This window comes from Vulpes vulpes, chromosome 8, assembly GCF_048418805.1.
Source record: "Vulpes vulpes isolate BD-2025 chromosome 8, VulVul3, whole genome shotgun sequence".
NCBI classification, from domain to species: domain Eukaryota; kingdom Metazoa; phylum Chordata; class Mammalia; order Carnivora; family Canidae; genus Vulpes; species Vulpes vulpes.
This window is the reverse complement of record NC_132787.1, coordinates 93,570,899-93,593,404: the sequence shown is the minus strand read 5'-3', so window position 1 is coordinate 93,593,404 and position 22,506 is coordinate 93,570,899. Positions and strand designations below refer to the sequence as shown.

The window sequence follows — 22,506 nt, the reverse complement described above, 5'->3', positions numbered from 1 at the left end:
CTATTCTCTACAAGAAAACATTAAGAATCTATTTGACCTCATTAGCAGCACAAGCACCACTTGTAGAAGACCCTACAGAATTAGGAACACAACAACAACAAAAAAAAAGCAGGCTGGAAGATATCTCAGAAAAGATCTATTCTTATCCTGTCATTTTAAAAATAAGTAAAATAAGTAAAAATAAGTAAAGGTTTAGAGAAATGAAATTAATTACTTAAGATCAAAGTTATTGCCAGATCTCTAAGACATTTAGTGCCCTGCTCTTTCCCTATATCAGTCTCCCTTCTTTATCATAAAAAGAAGAAATAGAAGAGTAACTCAGAAGAAGAAATTACTTAAATCAGAAATGCTTCACTATGTACTTTCTTCTATATGGCAGAATAACAGAATAAGTTCTAGCCTTCCCCTAAAAGAAAGTAGCTTCCTCTACTATTAAGATTCAGAGGCAAATTCAAGTTCCTCATTTTTCAGGATTCATAAATACACACATAACACTTTTAATAATAATCATTAAGTGTTGATGATAATAAAGGAAAAGTAACAAAAGAAACTAAAAAGCATCACTAATTCAAGAAGGTGTGTGCTATTTTATGCTAAGAGAGTTAACTAAAATTTGCTTTTACTTTTTTTTTTTCTAAGATTTTACTTCTTTGAGAGAGAGAGAGAACTTGAGAGCATAAAAAGGGAGGAGTGGTAGAAGGAGAGGGAGAAGGAGAGGGAGAGGCAGGTTCCCCGCTGAGCAGGGAGCCTCACTCAGGTCTTGATTCCAGGACCCTGGGATCATGACCTGAGCTGAAGGCAGGTAGGTACTCAATTGAGGCACCCAGGGCCCCCTACTTTTGTCTTTTTCTTTTTTTTACTTTTACTTGGTCAAACAGCAGGAGTGATGATATTCCATTGTCCAAACTACAGGACTAATATGAAACACTAACTGGTATCACTTTAAATTAATGTCCTAAATGGATCCTTCCTGCTACCTTTAATGCTCCCTAGGTCATTCATTAGGTCTATCTCCCAGTAGACTCGTTTAGTTTCTTTGTTTTCACAGTTTCTCATTCACACCTTGCTTCCTCATTCACCAAGAAAACCAAAGCAGTCAGAAGATAAGTTCCAGAAACGCTCCACCCCAAATCTGTCCACCTGTCAGCATTTGTACCCATAATATTCTTTTTCCTAGTATCACAAACTATCCAATTCCTTTTTTTTTTTTTTAAGATTTTATTTATTTATTCATGATAGACATAGGAAGAGAGAGAGAGACAGAAACACAGGCGGAAGGAGAAGCAGGCTCCATGCCGGGAGCCTGACATGGGACTCGATCCCGGGGCTCCAGGATCACAACCTGGGCCAAAGGCAGGCGCCAAACCGCTGAGCCACCCAGGGATCCCAAACTATCCAATTCCTATCTAAAGTCATTCTCACCACTCATACAATAAATACTATGGCCCCTCTTCCCTATTAGGACACGCTATGATAATTCTTTCTCAATTTCATCACCAAAATTTCCTTTTCTATTAGCTTTATGTCTCAGCTTAAAAATAACAGATTCTCTTGCCTCCAATTCCCTCAACATCTATCACCTCAATTTTTTGCTTCCTTTTGCAACAAAACTCCCTGAAAAACTTACTTTCATTCTCTGTCTCCAATTCCTCCCGTCCCGTTCTCTCTTAAACTAACCATACTTGTCAAGTTTTTTTTGCACCCACTACTAATTCACCTTTCTCCCATCTAGGTTCACTGATAACCTACATAATGCTAAACATAATGGCCCATTTACTGTCCTCATCTGACTTAACTGAACATCTGAAAAAGTTAGTCACACCCTCTTCATCAATACACTTTCTTCATTTGGCTTCCAGAATCCACTCTCATGTGGATTTACCTCACTGTTTCTTAGGACAGAGGATTTGATAATCTCACCTAATCTTGTAATCTCAGAACTTTATCTAAGAAAAAAAAAAAAAAAAAACAGTCCAAGCCTGTTCCACAGACACAGACCAAGAAAAATGACCTTAGGTTTAAGTTTCAAAGCACAATTTCCTTGAAATGTAGAAAATTAAAATTCACATGGAAAATCATGTCAAGATCTATGCTCTACAATGTAATAAACCACTAGCCACATAACGCTTTTTTACTTAAATTTTTTTAAGATTTGTTTATTTGAGAGAGTGGGAGAGAGACACGGCAAGGGAGAGGGAGAGGAAGAAGTAGATTCCCCGCTGAGCAGAGAGCCCAATGCAGAACTCGATCCCAGGACCCTGAGATCATGACCTGAGCTGAAGGCTGATGCTTACCCAACTGAGCCACCCAGGAGCCCTCTTTCATGTAAATATTTAAGAAAATTTAAAATTCAGTTCATTATCACACTAGTGACATTTCAAGACCTCAATAGCCATACGTGGTTAGTGGATACTATGCTGGATCTTGCTCAATGCACAATGCAAATACAGAATATTTCCATCATTAGAGAAAATTCAATTGGACAGTGCTGATGTAGGCCTTGTTTATTGTTAAATCTCTGATTTGTGTGGGCAGTACCTGAATTGTGAGGACTATAATTAACGTACATGACTGAGGGCCACATGACTAGAAGACAATTGGTTAATTGAGATAATGGCTTTTCTGTGTCAAAATGAACACAGGCTATGTCTCTTAGAACTAAAACACAGGGCAACCGTGTCGGAAACCCTCTCACTCCTGAGAGCTTTCTCTGTATCTTTGCTCAATAAACTTTTATCACTTTACTCAAAAACAAAAACAAAAAATAACAAAAACCTAAACACATTCTCCATGTACGCTAGAGCCTAAAAGATGTGCTTGGACTGTAAGATGTCCCAAACAAGAGAGCTAATGCTTCCCCATACTGAAATAGACTGCTCCCACTTCAGTCGTGTCTCCTATAACTAAGCATACCTCTACACTTTAATACAGCCCTGAAAGCTATACTTGGGTAATGAAAATGATGCTGTATATACTATGTTTCTTATCCTGACAAAGTCAGGTAAATTCAGTACCAAATTAAAACCTCTAAGTTAGGGGATCCCTGGGTGGCGCAGTGGTTTGGCGCCTGCCTTTGGCCCGGGGCGCGATCCTGGAGACCCGGGATCAAATCTCACGTCGGGCTCCCGGTGCATGGAGCCTGCTTCTCCCTCTGCCTGTGTCTCTGCCTCTCTATCTCTCTGTGACTATCATTCATTCATAAATAAATAAATAAATAAATAACCTCTAAGTTAGACAGTCAATCCAAAACTGAGACAACTACTAGGATGATAATCAAAACTACTAGTGGCTGTGCAGATTGATTTCAGACTGAAGTATTAATAACTGCTCTACACAGCACCATTGCCTTCATTTCCCTATAGTTTCATACAGTCCTAATCACAGCCTTTCACATCTATGTATGTAAACCAGGCATTTTACATGGAGATCTAAAATCAAATATATATGATAATTAAATGAGTATATATTATATATTCAAAAATAGTATCTTCTTTCTTTAGGTTATATTTGTATAGGTATGCGTTTTAAGTGTTTTCATTAGGCTTATATGAAATAGTAAATTACATGAAAATATTGTCAAAGTATCTTCTCCACATATATCTCTCCCCTTTCAAACTTGAGTTCTCAGTGAAGAGATAATGATTAAATTGGTCAAACCAAGAACAACAATAAAAATTTTAAGCAGGGGACACATGAGCCCGGGGTCCTGGGATAGTGTCATAGTGGGATTGAGTCCCACATGTGGGATCGAGTCCCACATCGGGCTCCCTGCAAGGAGGCTGCTTCTCCCTCTGCCTGTGTCTCTCCTGAATAAATAAATAAATAATTTTGTTAAAAGATTTTGAGCAGAGTTAGGGGAAAAAATGTATAAAATATTAAATAATATTTTACACAATGATTATACATTGTCCTGTTTTAATTATACATTCTTAAAAACATACTATAATGAGTAACTGTTGCTGTTTTTAGTTAAATATGATGTTATGGTCATTTCTGTGAAAATTTGCACATTGGGTTCACATTCATAAACTCGTTAATACTCTAAAAACATTATTTTTATGGGAACACAGCTCCCTTGGCTAATTGGAGACATATAACCAGTCATTCAAGATAATTACTACAATCTGGAGAACTAAAGAAAGAATAAGTAAGCATTTTAGTAACCTAATCAAGGGTGTTCCTCTTCCTAAAAGTCATAAATGTTCTAACAATTGTTAATAGAAAAGGACTGAATTATCCAAGTTTTTGAGACTTACAAAGATATCCCATTAGTACAAAATTTTTAAAATGAAAATTCATAAAATACCACTCTCAAAGTTCATATATGCTTCATAACTGGATCACAAATATATCTTAATACATTAAAAACAGGAACTTTTACCTTTTGATCAGGCAGGTTGAAAAGGAATTCTCTGTCAAAACGACCCGGTCTCCTAAGAGCAGGATCGATAGAATCAAGTCTGTTTGTAGCACCAATAACAACAATTTCACCCCTATTATCTAATCCATCCATAAGAGCAAGGAGGGTTGACACTATGGAGCTGTAACAAAAGTTTCAGACAAAATTATAAATTAAAAAAAGGAAAGGAAAAAAAATTATAAAAACTGCTGCTCATACTAAACTTTATTGGTCTTAAATGCTACTAAAATTATAGAATGAATAAATCTTAATGCAAAGTAATTAACAGAAATCATTTTTCAAAGTATTCAAATGATACATTGATACTTAAAGCACAGAAACAAGAGATAAGGACTTTATCAAAATTAATTTTTCTGCTTCAAAGGGCACTATCAAGAAAAGTAAAAAGGCATCTAAAGAACAGGAGAAAATATCTGCAAATCATATATCTAATAAGGGTCCAGGGTCTAGAATATACAAAGAACAATTACTACTCAACAATAAAAAAAGAAATTAACTCAACTTAAAAATAGGCAAAAAATTTAAAAGACATTTCTCCATAAAAGATATAAAAGAGGGCCCCAGCATCAGGGATATCCAAATCAAAACCAAATGAGTTACCACTTTAAACCCACTAGGATGATAATCAAAAAGACAGATAATAATAAGTGTTGACAAGGCTGTAGAGAAATGGGAACATTCAAATACTGCTTGATGGGAATGTAAAATGGTGTACTTCTTTGGAAAATAGTCCGATAGTTCCTTCGATTATTAAACAGAGTTACAATATGATCCAGCAATATCCATAAAAGACTTGTACACAATGTCCACAGTAGCTTTATTCATTCATTCATATTCTACTTCTACAAGAAGTAGAAGCAACTCAAATGTCCAACAACTGATGAATGGATAAATAAAATGTAGTATAACCATACAATGAAATATAATTTATCAAAAAAAAACAAATGAAGTACTGATAAATGCTATTAATGCAGATGAACCTTAAAAACATTGGGGCTAACTGAAAAAAAAAAGCCAGTCACATAAGTCCTCATACTGTATGATTCCATTTATATGAAGCACCCAATAGGCAAATCTATACAAACACAATGTGTATTAGGGGTTGCCTAGGGTTTGTGGGTAGGGAGGAGTTGAAGAGGAGGTTGGAGAGAGATGGATAAAGGTTTGAAGCTTTCTTGCTGGGGAGATGAAAATGTTCTATAATTGATTATGGTGATGGTTACACAACTCTGGAAATATACTGAAAGCCACTGAACATATAATTTAAATGACTGAACTGTATGATATATGAACAGTATCTCAATAAAGTTGTTTTTAAAATTATAGCACATGGCTGGCTCAGTCAGTAGAGTGTGTGACTCTTGATCTCCAGATCATGAGTCTGAGCCCTACAATGGGTGTAGAAATTACTTAAAATTAATTTTAAAAAATTTTTAGAAAAAAAATAAAATTAGAAAGTAAAAAAAAATTTTTTTTAGAGAAATATTAAAGTCTGTTTTTAATAGACAGCAATCTTGAGGAGGTTTATGTCTGGCAATATATATGATGTTTAGAGTTCCTAAAGAATTACATTTGCATTATCGTTATACTTTTGGATGATTTTTTTTTTTTAATGATAGTCACACAGAGAGAGAGAGAGAGAGGCAGAGACATAGGCAGAGGGAGAAGCAGGCTCCATGCACCACGTCATGCCTGACGTGGGATTCGATCCCAGGTCTCCAGGATCGTGCCCTGGGCCAAAGGCAGGCGCTAAACCACTGCGCCACCCAGGGATCCCCTGATTTCTTTAGAATAGCTACTATTTTAACTAAGTTCAATCAAAATCATTTCTGAATAAAAATGTTGCATGTCTAATTATAACAAAAACTGTAGTTCTAGTAACAAAGATCTTCCTACTGTTTTCCAACTGTTCTCACGTCTATCCTTTTATTCTTACTGCTAACATCTACCTAAAATAACTTCCCCAATATGCTCAATAAGTTAAAGAAATCATTCTCACTCCCAAAAAACTGTTATGTTTCTAAAAACTATAAACGGAATCAAAATGCTAGAGACATAGTGTACATACATAGAGTGGATTTGTGCTTGCTCTTTTCTAATTAAATAAGTGAAAATTAATTATCTAAGTGTCTCATTTCAGATATAATAGGTGCAAAGTAAGTATCCCTAAGTGTTAATTTGTATTTAAACTCCAATTTCTCCTTAGGTATTTCAAGTGTTTGTTCAGATTTATCAGCATTTTTGGGGTGACTGGGTGGCTCACTCAATAAAGCATCCAATTCTTGATTTCAGCTTAGGTTATAACTTCAGGGTCCTGAAATCGAGCCCTGCGTCAAGCTCCAAGCTTAGTGGGGAGTCTGCTTGAGAGACGGTCTCCTTCTCCTTTTTTTTTTTTTTTTTTTTTTTTATGATAGTCACAGAGAGAGAGAGAGAGGCAGAGACACAGGCGGAGGGAGAAGCAGGCTTCATGCACCGGGAGCCTGATGTGGGATTCGATCCCGGGTCTCCAGGATCGCGCCCTGGGCCAAAGGCAGGCGCCAAACCGCTGCGCCACCCAGGGATCCCGGTCTCCTTCTCCTATTGCCCTCCCCCACCCTCTCAAATAAATAAATCTTAAAAATACATACATTTATCAGCATTGTAAAGTATTTTCTACAAGGGTTTTCAGAAAACAAAGCCTCAAACACAACCAGAAACAGAATTACAACCTAGCTGAGATTCTACCAAAAGCTGTCTTCTTCAGAAAGATCAAACACCAGCCCCTGGATCGAAATCCTTTAGTAACCCTTATTACACTCAAAGTCCAAACTACTTAATATTATATTGTTAATATAATAATTAATAATTAATACAATATTAATATTATATTTGAAGCCTAGTTGCCTGTCCTAACCCTTTCTCCTACATTATCTTCTAAAAGCATCTGTACTACCTTCAACTAGAATAAAATAAAATCAACTGGAATTGTCTCATATGGTGTGAAGGATCCAGTCTTATTTTTCACCAGATACCCAATTCTGCCAGCATTATTTATTAAAAAGGTCATCCTTTGCTAACAGCACCGCATTGACTCTTTTATTACAAATCAAGCATCCATCCATATATATGTGTAGATTTTTATATGGCTCTGCACTCTGTTCCATTTGTCTGTTTAGTCTTCCATCAACATCAAATTATCTTAACCTTAAGAGGCCTTAATAACCAGTAGAGCAAATACTCCCACCTTGTTTTTCCTAAGTCTCCACTGTTCTTTTTCTTTCTCCACTGTTCTTAATCCTTATTTCCATATAAATTCCAGAACTGTCTTGTCAAATTCTACCCCAAAACAAGTTGTGATTTTGAATAGAATTATACTGAATCTATTGATAAATATGGAAGAACAAACAACTTATAAATATGAAGTCTTCCAACTCCTGTACAGGATTATTTCTCTCCATTTATTTAATCCTCCTTTAATGTTTCTGAATTGAGTTTTATTCTTTTCTCCAAAGACGTACATGGAACTTAATTTATTCCTAGTTTTCTTATTTTCTAATGAGTTTATAAATAATAATTTTACATTTTTATGTAGAAAACTGGTACACAGAAGGCAAAATTCTCTACAATGGTTGGTTTAACCTTGCTAGATACTCATTACTACATCTAAATCTACATACAGACTGCTTTGGAATTTCTACATGCATAATTATATCATCTATAAATAATAATGGTATTGTTTATTCCTCTCCATTACACACACCTTGTATTATTTTGTCTCGTCAGACTACAGTGACTGGGATCTATGTATGGTGTTGATCAGAAGTGTTCACAGCCATGCTTATAACTCCTTATATTAAAAGTTTTCATTTGTTAACATTATGTATGTTTGTAATAGGTTCTTAGAGATATCTCATATTCCTCATTCTGAGATGTGTGACCTTATTAAAAACAAATATTAAATTGCATCCATTTCTTCCACATCTACTAAGATCATTATATGATTTTTCATTAATATGATGTGATGAATTTTTTATTTTTCTAATATTAAACTTTGTATATGTGAAATACGATCAATTTGGTCTATTAGCTTTTTTATATCCTGAAGTCACATGTTACTAGTTTGTTTAGTTTTATATCCACATTCACAAGTGAAATTGGATTCCAATTAACTTTCTCATACTGTCCTAAACAAGTTTTTTAAGCCTTTTGAAGATAAACTTCACATACAATACACTGAACACAGTGGGGTAAGTTTTGAAGTGTGTATACACCTGTGAAACTACCATCACTAACAAAATAAGTAACGTATCCATCACACTCTTCCTCATATTCCTTTGTAATCCATCCCTACGGCTTCTCCTTGACCTCTTCCAATCCCCAGGCAACCATGATCTATATAGTCTGTCAACACAGATTAGCCTTCATTTTCTAAAATCTTATACGTGGGCAGCCCGGGTGGCACAGCAGTTTAGTGCAGCCGTCAGCCCAGGGCGTGATTCTGGAGACGTGGGATCGAGTCCCACATCAGGCTCCCTTCATGGAGCCTGCTTCTCCCTCTGCCTCTGTCTCTGCGTCTCTCTCTCCCCCTCTGTCTCTCATGAATAAATTTTAAAAACCTTAAAAAAAATAAAATAAAATCTTATATGTATAGGATCATACAGTACTTTTTTTTCCTGGATTCTTCCATTCAACATAATTATTTTAAGGTTTACCACGCTGTTGCTTTACTAACAGTCTGTTCCTTTTTATGCCTAAGCAATATTCCATTATATGGATATGCCTCAAATTGTTTTTTTTTTTTCTCAAATTGTTTATTGATTCACATTCTGATGGCCATTTGGATTGTTCCCAATTTGGGACTATTAGGAAAAAATTATAAACATTCACATATAAGTCATTAAGATTTTCCCGTTATTTTTTTCCTGTTTCATAAGTTCTATATATTAACCTCTTAAGTTCAGGCCTTTATTCTCTTAACCTTTAACATTTAAATAATCTGATATGTCACATTTTGCATTCCTAATACCGCTTCTCAGGGTCTTCTTTTTGTCATAACCAATCATGCCAGAGGTTTGTTAATTTTGTTACTTTTTTTCAAAAAAGCAACTTTTTCATTTTTTGATATCTGTATGTCTTCCCTTGCAGTTCATATATTGTTTGCTATTTTTTCTTTACTAGTAACACAGAATTAGAATGGTTAACAGGAAAAAAAATTCTCTGCTTATATCTTTTTGTTGTTTTGTGTATTACTAAGCTTTGGAAATTAGTTATGATTTAAGCCACGATATATGAACAAATTTTGTAAATCTTGTGAATGTCTGAAAAGTGTTCATTCTAAATTTATCTTAGATATGTATTCCCAGTAGATCATAAAATAGGGTTGTTCAAATAATCATAGTGCATTAATTTATTTTTTTGCTCATTTAGGTATTTTAATTACTGAGAGGCATATAATATCTCTCACAATGATTATTAATTTGACTGCAGTTCTGTCAATTTTTGTTTTATACAATTTGAAACACAGTTATTAGGGAATTAAAAATTCTAAATTGTCATATCTTCTAATAAATTGAAGCTTTTGTCATAATAATTTGACCCTCTCCATATGTATAAAAATGCTTTCTGCTTCACAGTCTATTTTGTCTTATATTAATACAGCTACAGCAGTATCCCGTTAGTATTTACTTGGCATATTGTCATGCATTTTATGAAAGACTGTTATGGACATTTTATATAAATAAAATAGTATATCCCACATCGGGCTCCCGGTGCATGGAGCCTGCTTCTCCCTCTGCCTGTGTCTCTGCCTCTCTCTCTCTCTCTCTCTCTCTCTCTCTCTGTGACTATAATAAATAAAATAAAAAAAAAAATTAAAAAAAAAAAAAAAAGAATATTGGGATCCCTGGGTGGCGCAGCGGTTTGGCGCCTGTCTTTGGCCCAGGGCGCGATCCTGGAGACCCGGGATCGAATCCCACATCGGGCTCCCGGTGCATGGAGCCTGCTTCTCCCTCTGCCTGTGTCTCTGCCTCTCTCTCTCTCTCTCTCTCTCTGTGACTATCATAAATTAAAAAAAAAAAAAATAAATTAAAAAAAATAAATAAATAAAATAAAATAGTATGGAGCACTTGGTGGCTCAGTCAGTTAAGCATCTGACCCTTAATTTCAGCTCAGATTATGATTTCAGGGCTGTGAGATCAAGCCCCATGTCTGTCTGGGATTCTCTCTCTCCTTTTGCCCCTCCCCCAGTTCATACACTCATTTGCTCTAATAAATAAATATCTTTAAATAAGTAAAATACTATATAACATGTAATCTTTTGTATATGAATTACTTCATTCAGCATTAAGTCTCTGAGGTTCATCCATATTAAATGTACCTGCACAAGGTAGACCCATGTAGCATGTGCCATAATTTCATTTCTTTTTAGGGCTAAATCATATGGATATAACATGTTCTGTTTATCCACTCAACAGTTGATGGACATATGGATTATTTCCATATTTTGGCTATTATGAATAAAACTGCTATAAATATTTGTGGCTAAGATTTTGCATGCCTTTTCCCACCATTTTACTTGGAATGTTTCTATATCCTTATACATAATGTGACTCTTATACACAAAGTGTTGTCTTATTTTGTTTTTCCCCAGTATGACAATCTTTGTCAATTAAAAAGAACATCTAGGGGAGCATGGGTGGCTCAGCTGGTTAAGCCTCTAATCTCGGTTTCAACTCAAGTCACAATCTCATTAGTCATGAGACTGAGCCCTGAGTCAGGCTCTCTACTCAACAGAAAGTCTGCTTGAAGATTCTTTCTCTCTGCCTCTTCACCCACACACTCTCTCTTTCTTCCTCTCTAAAATAAATTTTAAAATCTTTAAATCTTTAAAAAAAAAAAAAAAAAGAACATTTAGTCTGGGGCATCTGGGCAGTTCAGTTGGTTAAGCAGCCAACTCTTGATCTCATCTCAGGTCATGATCTCAGGATCCTGTGATCAAGCCCCACATTAGTCTCCATATCCAGTGGGGAGTCTGCTTAACGATTCACTCACTCCTCCCTCTGCTCCTCACCCCCACCACCAATGCTACCCCACCCCCAGTCACATGTGCACATGTATACTTTCTCTTTAAAATAAATAATTTTTTTAAAATTTAGTCTGTTTACATTCCATATCATTTTTTTATATATCTGGATTTAAATCTACAATTGTATTTGTGCTGCTTCTCCCACTAGTTCTATGATTCCCCTCCTCTTCCTGATTGCATTTGGATTTTTTTTTTATTCCTCACTACTAACAACCAACATTTTAGAAATTACAGTATGTTTTAATTACTGTAGAGATCAAAACCTGCATATTTGGTATTCAAAGGCTCCCCCCAAGTTTGATGAAGACACTGTCAGATAACCCGTTCCTGTGCTTCAGAAAATAACTATAAAACATGTACGTAATAATACGTATTGCCTATGTAATACATATGTAATAATACACATGCATATACTTAAAGGAGCTGATGAGTAAACAGAGATACACAGACTCTACTGGAAATTCATAGTCAACTAGAGGAAAGAAGAACATAGAGAAATCAAGTTCCCCTCTCTCTGGCTTTTCCTCATGGGGCTAACTACAGTGAGGTAAGTAAAGAAGATTATGTTAAGGAAAAACCCTTAACTTTCCAGCCTGAGAATTCAGAAAAGAGAAGGTTGATCTTTAACACTAAAGAATGTGGGGGGGGGGGGATCCCTGGGTGGCGCAGCGGTTTGGCGCCTGCCTTTGGCCCAGGGCGCGATCCTGGAGACCCAGGGCTGAATCCCACATCGGGCTCCCGGTGTATGGAGCCTGCTTCTCCCTCTGCCTGTGTCTCTGCCTCTCTCTCTCTCTGTGACTATAATACATACATACATACATACATACATACATACATACATAAAATTTAAAAAAAAATAAAGAATGTGGGGGGGTCCCACAAGGGCAAGAGTCAGTAAAGACATTCCCAAAAATCTAACTACCCCTAACCCCTAAATCTGAATGACCCGGGATCCCTGGGTGGCGCAGCAGTTTGGTGCCTGCCTTTGGCCCAGGGCGCGATCCTGGAGACCCGGGATCGAATCCCACGGTCGGGCTCCCGGTGCATGGAGCCTGCTTCTCCCTCTGCCTGTCTCTGCCTCTCTCTCTCTCTCTCTCTCTTTCTCTCTCTGTGTGACTATCATAAATTAAAAAATTTAAAAAAAAAAATCTGAATGACCCCTAACAACAAAGGCACAGAACCAAGAAACCCGCCAAGAAAAAAGATTTGAAAGGACACCAAAGCTGCCAGGCAAAAAACAGTCTGTAGTCCAAGCCTAAAACAGAAAATTATCTGTAAAACATAGGAAATACTACCCATAAAAGAAAAATAATAAAATCCAGAGCCTTCAGAAACTAACATTAATAATATTCAGAATGCAATACAAAATTGCCCAACAAATGAAGAACCAAAACAACAGAACATGTCTTCAAAAGAAAAGAAAATCAAGCAGGCCTAACAATGAGATGAAACTAGATGTTAAAGCTAACACAAGGGACGCCTGGGTGGCTCAGCAGTTGAGCGCTTCCCTTTGGCCCAGGGCATGATCCTGGAGTCCCGGGATCAAGTCCCATATCGGGCTCCCTGCATGGAGGCTGCTTCTCTCTGCCTGTGTCTCTGGCTCTCTCTCTCAGTCTTTCTCATGAATAAATAAATAAAATCTTAAAAAAACTAAAAGATAAAAAATAAATTAAGCTAACACAAGAAGGTTTGATAGTTTGTTTTGATTTTAGAGAGAAAGAACAAGGGGGTGGGGGGTAGCAGAGGGAGAGAGAGAGAGTCCCAAGCCAACTCTGCACTGGGCACGGACCCAACACAGGGTTCAATCTAACAACCCTGAGTTCATGACCCAAGCCAAAATCAAGACTCAAATGCTGAACCAACTGTGCACCCAGGTGCCCCTAACAAAGAGGATTTTAAAACTATTATTATATGGATGAAGTAAAACAAAACATTTAAATGAAAATCACACTGGAAAAATATAAATAATGAAAAAGAATCAAGGAGCACCTAGGTGGCTCAGTCAGTTAAGCATCTGACTGTTGATTTCAGCTAAGGTCATGATCTCATGAGTTGTGAGACTGAGCCCCACTTCAGGCTCCCCACTCTTGAGTGAAGTCTACTTAAGATTCTCTCTCTCCCCCTCTGCCTCTTCCCTCCCCTACACATACCCATGTGCACACATTTGCTCTCTCCCTAAAAAACAAGGAAAAAAAAATCAAATGTAAGTTCTAAAACTGAAAAATATAGTTTCTGTGACAAAAAATGTGTTGGCTGGCTGACAAAAGAGCAAAATGGACATGACAAAGGAAAAAGTAAGGACTAAAATAAAAGATAAAATAAAATAAAAGGACTTAAATAAAAGATAAATAAAAAGTATTACCTCAGATGGAGACAGAAAAAGATTGAAAAAAAGACAAATTTGGCAATACATGATAAACACAAATCAGGATAAACACAAAGCCCATACTGAAGCATATCATAGCTAAGTTGTTAAAAACCAAAGCTATAAGGGTGCCTGGGTGGCTCAGTCAGTTAAGCAACCAACACCTGATCTCAGGGTCATGAGTCTGAGCCCCACACTGGGCTCCACTGGCATGGAATCTACTTAAAAACAACAACAACACAAAAAAAGTTATAGAGCAAATATTCAAAGCAGCAAGGGAAACCACATAATCATAAAGTATGGTAACAATGATTCAATTAATGGCTTTCTACTTCCAGGCTGCAAAGTAGGGGACATGGAATCCTTGTGGGAATCAGCAGATACTGCATGGAAGACAGCTCAGATTCTAAGGACACCAAGAGGACATAGAGTTCATCAGAAAGAGTACCAGAGAAGAGAGGACTGCAAAGAGAGAGAACTTAGGAAATACTCACAGGGCCCCTCAAAACTTCAGCTAAACTCTACATGCATATGAGGAAATTAATCAGAAGTTAGGGAAAAAACACCCAGAAGGAATAGAAGTAACCGTATTTTACACCCACAAAAAACCAGGAATATTGCCAGTTCCCACAGATTTAAGCAGCTCAATTCAAGAATGAGGGGGAAAAAATGGAGAAAACCCTATCAAGGAATATCATTAAACAAATTGCACAAAACCAGCAATAAAGCAGAAAATAAAAATTAAAAGCAGTCAGAGGATAAAGATATATGACAATAGAAGTCCTTACTGAAACAAAAAGACCAAGATATTTAAATATTGAAAGGAAAAAAGTATAAAACTCGAATTCTATACCTAGAGAGAATATAAGCAGTTTCTCAAAAAGTTAAGCATAAAAGTACTATACAGTGCAGTAAATCAACTCCTAAGTATCTACCCAAGAGAGATAAAAATATATATGCACACAAAGACATGAATGTTCAAAGCAGCATTATTCATAATAGCCCAAACTGGAAACAACCTAAATACATGTCCAAGGACAACTGGTGGCTCAGTGGTTGAGCCTTAGGCTCAGCGTGAGGGTCCCAGGATCGAGTCTCACATTGGGCTCCCCACAGAGCCTACTTCTCCCTCTGCCTATGTCTCTGCCTCCTCTTTGTATCTCTCATGAATAAATAAATAAAATCTTTAAAAAAAAACAAAAAAGAGGGTGTCCGATAGGAAAACACCCAACTATACATTATTTTAAAAACACCCTAGGGGTGCCTGAGTAGCAAAATCAGTTAAGCAGTCAACTCTTGATTTCCACTTAGGTCATGATTTCAGGATCATGGGATCAAGTCCTGACTGGCGAGGCACTGTGTAAAGTCCACTTAATATATTTTCTCTCCCTCTCCCTCTGCCCCTCCTCCCACTCAAGTGCCCACCCACCCGCACACACTATCTCTTTCTAAAATAAATAAACCTTGGGGTGCCTGGATAGCTCAGTCAGTTAATCACCTGTCTTTTACACCCAGGTCATGATCCCAGGGTCCTGAGATGGAACCCCACATTAGGCTCCCTGCTCAGTGAGGAAGGAGCCTGCTTCTCTCTCCCTCTGCCCCTCCTTCTGTTTGTGTTCCCTTGATCTCTCACTCTCTGAAATAAATATTTTTAAAAAACAAATAAAATCTTTAAAGAATATCATTGACCAAATTTTAAGAGCTAAAACTATTAACATCTTAGAAGAAAACAGAATTGTTGACAAACTGGTTAAGGCAATTATTATCAAGACACAAAAAATATATATACAAATAAATTTATATAATGGGCTTCACAAAGACTAAAATCTCGTGCTTTTCAATAATCATAGTTAAGGGGGCACCTGGGTGGTTCAGTCAGTTAAGCAACTGCCTTTGGGTCAGGTCAAGATCCTGGAGTCTCAGTACTGAGCCCCACATCAGGCTCCCTGCTCAATGGGGAGCCTGCTTCTTCCTCTCCTGCTCTCCCTGCTCATGTGCACTCTCTCTCAAATAATTTTTTTTTCAAATAAATAATTTTTTTCTTAAATCATAGTTATGCAAACAAAAAAGAGGACTAGTAGAAAAGTTTTCAAAACGTAGCTCCAATAAAAGGCTTGACTTGTGAATACATAAGTTGTATAATACAATAAGACATATGATCCAATCTCTTTTTTAAAAATCAGGGAGAGGGATCCCTGGGTGGCGCAGCGGTTTGGCGCCTGCCTTTGGCCCAGGGCGCGATCCTGGAGACCCGGGATCGAATCCCACATCAGGCTCCCGGTGCATGGAGCCTGCTTCTCCCTCCACCTGTGTCTCTGCCTCTCTCTCTCTCTGTGACTATCATAAATAAAAAAAATATATATATATATAAAAAATAAAAATAAAAAAAATAAAAAATAAAAATCAGGGAGAAGGGACATCTGGGCAGCTCAGTGATTGAACATCTGCCTTCAGCTCAGGGCATGATCTTGGAGTCCCGGGATCAGACCCCACATGGGGCTCCCTGAATGGAGCCTGCTTCTCCTCCCTATGCCTATGTCTCTGCCTATGTCTCTGCCTCTCTCTCTTTTGTGTCTCTTGTGAATAAATAAAATCTTTAAAATAAATAAATAAAATTTAAAAATAAAAAGCAGGGGGGAGATTTTAAGATATTTAACAACAGAAAGTATATAAATGGGCAATAAGCACATACTAAGATATTCGTATTACTAGTCATCAGGAAAATGCAAATTAATCCACTACTACACACCCACTAGAATGGCTAGTTAACAAGAACAGCGATACCAAACATTGGCAAAGATGAAGAGAACCCAAATTCTCATACATTACAGGTAAAAACATAGAAAAAAAAAACCATAAAATATTACAATCACTTGGAAAACAGTATCAATTTAAACATACATTTACCAAAAAATAAAAAAATAAAAAAATAAACATACATTTACCAAAGGACCTAGCCATTCCTCTCATAGTTTTCTATGTAACAGAAATGAAAACATACGTGCACACAAAAATGTGTATGTAATCATTCATAGTAGCATTGTCATAATAGCCAAAAACAGAAGTGAGCTAAATCTCCAGACAGATTAACAAATAAATAAATTGTGGTATATACATACGCTCTCCCTCCCTCACTCTCTTTGTCCCTCCCTCCCATCCCAAGGACTAGTAGTGAGAAATGAAAAAGAACAAAATATTCATACATAACACAGATAAATTTTAGAAACATGCTAAATCAGGATTAGGCAACTTTCTGTAAAAGGACTGAAAGTAAATTTAACCTTTGCAAGAAGCCATACAATCTTTCTCTCACAATGACTCATTCAACTCTCATTCATATGGGATATGTTCCAATAAAACTTTACAGAAAAGGCCAAGACAGGCAAAAAGACTACATCTGGCCAACAGGTAGTAGTTTGCTGACCCCTGAGCTAAGTGCAAAGAGTCTTCCTCAAGGACACAGTTCATTTTATAAGCCTCCTTGCACTTATCCAAAGGCTAAGGCTAACTAATATGTCATCGAGAGAAAAGAACTCAATATAATCAGATTAAGGAAAATCACCTGTGGATCTGATCTTGTCTGCTGGAGCGAACTGGAGCTAATCCATCTATTTCATCAAAAAATATTATAGACGGTCTCATTAAATATGCCTAATATAAAAAGAAAATAAATTTATATTAGTTTTCATCTTTTACATTTCATTATCATATTTTCTTAACAGGTAATATAAGCAAATGGTACAACATGCAGCAGATAAGAAAGATACAATAAAAATGAAATCTCCAGGCAGCCTGGGTGGCTCAGAGGTTTAGCACCGCCTTCTACCCAGGGCATGATCCTGGAGACCCAGGATCGAGTCCCACGTCCGGCTCCGTGCATGGAGCCTGCTTCTCCCTCTGCCTATGTCTCTGCCTCTTTCTGTGTGTGTGTCACAAATAAATAAAATCTTAAAAAAAAAAAAAAGAAATCTCCTTACCCATCCACTCTCCAATCACAAGATGTCTCCCAGTAGACAACTACTGTTGTGTTTATTCTTCCATATGTATACAAAAAAATGTACTTTTAAACATACTATTTTATTTTTTTTAAAGACATTTTTTTTTAATTTTTTTTTTAATTTTTATTTATTTATGATAGTCACAGAGAGATAGAGAGGCAGAGACACAGGCAGAGGGAGAAGCAGGCTCCATGCACCGGGAGCCCGACGTGGGATTCGATCCCGGGTCTCCAGGATCGCGCCCTGGGCCAAAGGCAGGCGCCAAACCGCTGCGCCACCCAGGGATCCCTACTATTTTATTTAATGCGTTTTAAACATGGTATACCTACTGCTCTTACCAACACAGTCTATTTATGTAACAATGTATTTTAATTAGCTTCCATATAAGTACATGAAGATCTGCTTTGTTCTTTTTTGATAGCTACAAAATGCCCTCATGTATGGATATGCCATGATTTAAACTACTCTCCAATTTGTGGACATTCAGGCTATTTTCAATCTTCTCCTATTATCAACAATGCTTGATGGGATGCCTGGGTGGCTCAGCGGTTGGGAATCTGCTTTTGGCTCAGACCGTGATCCCAGATTCCCAAGATCAAGTCCCGTATCAGGCTCCTTGCATGGAGCCTGCTTCTCCCTCTCCCTGTGTCTCTGCCTCTCTTTCTCTCTCTCATGAATAAATAAAATAAAATCTTAAAAAAAAACAAAAAACAATGTTTGAGTATTTGTGTACATTTAACATTTCATATAAACATATCAATGTAATAAATTCTAAAAGTTGTTAAAAAGGGAAATGTCATTTCTAATTCAGATATTTTCAAATTGCCTTCCACTGATCTAATAATTTATCCTCTCACCAGCAATATTTAAGAAACCTCAGCAATAAAGTATTATCAAACTTCTCAGTCTTGGGCAGCCCAGGTGGCTCAGCAGTTTAGTGCCACCTTCAGCCCAGGGCGTGATCCTGGAGTCCCAGGATCCAATCCCACATTGGGCTCCCTACATGGAGTCTGCTCCTCCCCCTGCCTATGTCTCTGCCTCTCTCTCTCTCTCTCTCTCTCTGTCTCTCATGAATAAATAAATAAATAAAATCTTTAAAAAAAAACTTTTCAGTCTTGACTAATCTTTTAAAATCTTTTTTCATTTTAATTTTTATTTCTATTATCAATAAAAATGAGCACTTTTCATATCTTTAAGGGTCATTTATACTGCTTTTTTAATAAAAGTTGTGTTCATATCCTTTGCCAAATCTTCTATTGGATCACTGGTCTTTGGCTTAGTGATTTCAAGGAACTATTTATTTTAAAAATTAGACCTCGGGACCCCTGGGTGGCGCAGCGGTTTAGCGCCTGCCTTTGGCCCAGGGCGCGATCCTGAAGACCCGGGATCGAATCCCACATGGGCTCCCGGTGCATGGAGCCTGCTTCTCCCTCTGCCTGTGTCTCTGCCTCTCTCTCTCTCTGTGACTATCATAAATTAATTAATTAATTAATTAATTTAGAAAAAAATAAAATAAAAATAAAAATTAGGCCTCTGTGAAAGAAAATGCAAATATTTTTCTGCACAGGGTATCATTTATCTTTTGCGTTTGCTTATAATATTTTGTTGCAATGCAGAATCTAGTAAGTAATCTTATGCAGTGGATCTTTTCTTCCATAGCTAGACTCTCTATTCTGAAATTAGAAACAAAACTCTCAAGAGTTTTCTCCACTACTTTCACAATTGTCATTTTCACTTAAATCTTAAATCTAGCAAGAACTTAATTTGATTTAAGATAAGAAAATTAGATTACAAATGTAAGTCTATTCATATTTCAGAATTACTTATAGCAAACTCTTAGTTCATAGGAAGGTCAACTTACTAAAAACCAGATATGAATTTCCCATTTCTCCCTTATTGATATGCTATGCATTAAACATCCAGTGTTTGGGGGCACCTGAGTGGCTCTGTCCATTAAGTGTATGCCTTTGGCTCAGGTCATGACCCCACAGTCCTGGGATCAACTCCTGCCTCCAGCTCCCTGCTCAGCTCAGCAGGGAGTCTGCTTCTCCCTCTCCTACTGCTCCTCTCCCTACTTGTGTGTGCTCTCACTCTCTCTCTCTCTCTCTCTCTCTAATGAGTAAGTAAAAATCTTGGAAATAAAATCTTTTAAAAAATAATAAAAAATAAAAAGGGCATTAATTTATGCTATAGTTGCAAATGAAACCAAGAGACATTCCTATTCCAAGAATGAAGGGGCTAAAAGCATATAACTCTTGTCAAAAGTTTATTAAACTTAAGTCACTGGACAATATATCAGCACTCCCAAACTACTTCTTCCTTCACCCACCAATATTGTTCTCCATTTGTATTTTTCAATTATTACTAAATTTTCTTAAAGCAAGCTGCCTATGTTTCACTTCCCAACTGACACTGAATACCTTGAAGGCAAAAAATTTACCCTATTCCTCTTTCTATTCCCATTATCTAGAACATGGTAGTTTCTCATACTAACTAAAAATAATATTTAAAGTGCTATGATACACTTTGATACACATAAACTCAAATAATGGCTACTCAAAGACTGCTTGTTAAAGGTAGTTTTTAAAAATTTCATGTGATTTCCTTAGATGTTATAAAATAGAAATTTCATTGCCAAATGTAAATGAATTCCTTCACTAGCTCAGTCAATTTATATCAGGACTAAGTCTTATGAAATAATACTTTTCAAGTTATTGTAATTAAAAAAAAAGATTGCCTACATGATAGATAATCAGTCACCTAACCCTGCCTTTTAAAAGCATTCATTACTGGGGCGCCTGGGTGGCTCAGTCAGTTAACTGAACATCTGACTCTCGGTTTCAGTCAGGTCATGACCTCAGCGTTGTCAGATTGAGCCCTGAGTCAGGTTCTGTGCTCAACATTGTCAGCTAGAGATTCTTTCCCTCTGCATCGCTCCAATATATACATTCTCTTTCTCAAATAAACACAACCTTAAAAAATAAATAAATAGGGGTGCCTATTATTTAGGCTCAGTGGTTGAGCATCAGTCTTTGGCTCAGTTAGTGATCCTGGGGTCCTGGGATCAGGTCCTGCATCAGGCTCCCCAGGGGGAGCCTGCTTCTCCCTCCACCTATGTCTTTGTCTCCTTCTCTCTCATGAATAAATAAAATCTTTTTAAAATAAATAACAGCATTCATTACTGCATTCTCCCAACACAATATTTACAGCACATAAAATAATACACTGCTCTGTGAGATTTCTTGCAGACATTTAACTTTTTATGCTTGTTCTATTTCCTAAATTAGATTATAAGCCAATGATATGTATGCTATACCCTGGGTTCTCAAAAGCACCTAACATATGCCTACTAGCCACCTTAATAAATGTTGTATGAATCATCATAAATTAGTACTAAACTGCTAATAAATACATCTAAAGCATACAATTTTAATTATTGATTCTAAATTAAACATACTGATTAGAAGGAAATAGACCTCCTTGTGAACAGTTTATATTTAGACTAAATGTATTAAATATTCTAAAGAAGATAATTCTCTTATAAGCTGATTGCACTTACCTGATCAAAAAGAAGCCTAAGTTGCCTTTCAGATTCACCAACCCACTTGCTCAGACAGTCTGCTCCTTTTCGCATAAAAAAAGCCACCTTTTTGTCTCCTTGACTGCACTCATTAGCTAATGCTCTGGCGACCAAGGTTTTACCTGTGCCAGGAGGGCCATAAAACAAACAGCCCCTAAAAAACAAGAGAATCAACAGAAGTAAGGTAATGCTATCACCACCAATAGCAACCAATATACAAGGATGCATCACCCATATAATTTTGTATTAATATATATATTAATTATTAATATATAATTCTTAGACACTGAGAAAGGTTTTTGTAGTATAGAGACAAGAGGTTCACTTTGCTGAGTTATTCAAGGACGTTCTCAACAACCAAACATAGGTAGGCAAATCAGAGAAAAGAGTAATTTGGCAAGATATATCAAAATTGCAAATGACCCAGAAATATTTTAACAGAATTTTATTTATTTATTTATTTATTTATTTATTCATTCATTCATTCATTCATTCATTCATTCATTCATGAGAGACACAGAGACATAGGCACAGACATACACAGAAGGAGAAGCAGGGAGCCTGATGCAGGACTCTATCCCAGGACCCCCAGGATCACACCCTCAGCCAAAGGCAGATGCCCAATCACTGAGCCACCAGACGTCCCAATAAATAAAATCTTTTAAAAAGCATCAATTCTAATTATGAAAAAGTGAAAAAATCTAAGTGCTATTAATAATGCACAGATAGGGACGCTTGCCTGTCTCAGTCAGTGGAGCATGTGACTCTTGATCTCAGAGTTGTGAGTTTGAGCCCCATACTGGGTATGGAGATTACTTAAAAATAAAGTCTTATGCAAAAAAAAAAAAAAAAAAAAAGTAGTAAAATGTCAAAATGAACAATACACACATTATTGAAATAGAAAGGTTCTAGAGTATACTGTAGAGTAAAAAAATGTATATATAAAGGTATTACTGGATAATTTCACCTATATGAAATGTTTCTATGTGCCTAATATAGGCAAAATATAAACTTGATACACATATGTACATAGACAAATATATCCCCTGCTCAGCGAGTCTGCTTCTCCCTCTCTGCCCT

At 36.7% G+C, this 22,506-nt stretch overlaps 1 protein-coding gene across 4 annotated transcripts in view; it reads right to left on the bottom strand.

The window, feature by feature from the left end:
• ATAD2B (ATPase family AAA domain containing 2B) overlaps positions 1 to 22,506 on the bottom strand; it is a 153,955-nt gene that overhangs the window by 77,400 nt on the left and 54,049 nt on the right. For all 4 annotated transcript variants that reach the window (XM_072767583.1, XM_072767584.1, XM_072767581.1 and 1 more), the window contains exons 12-14: positions 21,406 to 21,580; positions 17,411 to 17,499; positions 4,382 to 4,541 (exon numbers count right to left, since the gene is read on the bottom strand). In XM_072767583.1, the coding sequence (XP_072623684.1) occupies positions 4,382 to 4,541; positions 17,411 to 17,499; positions 21,406 to 21,580 (424 nt within the window). The remainder of the gene's footprint in view (positions 1 to 4,381; positions 4,542 to 17,410; positions 17,500 to 21,405; positions 21,581 to 22,506) is intronic.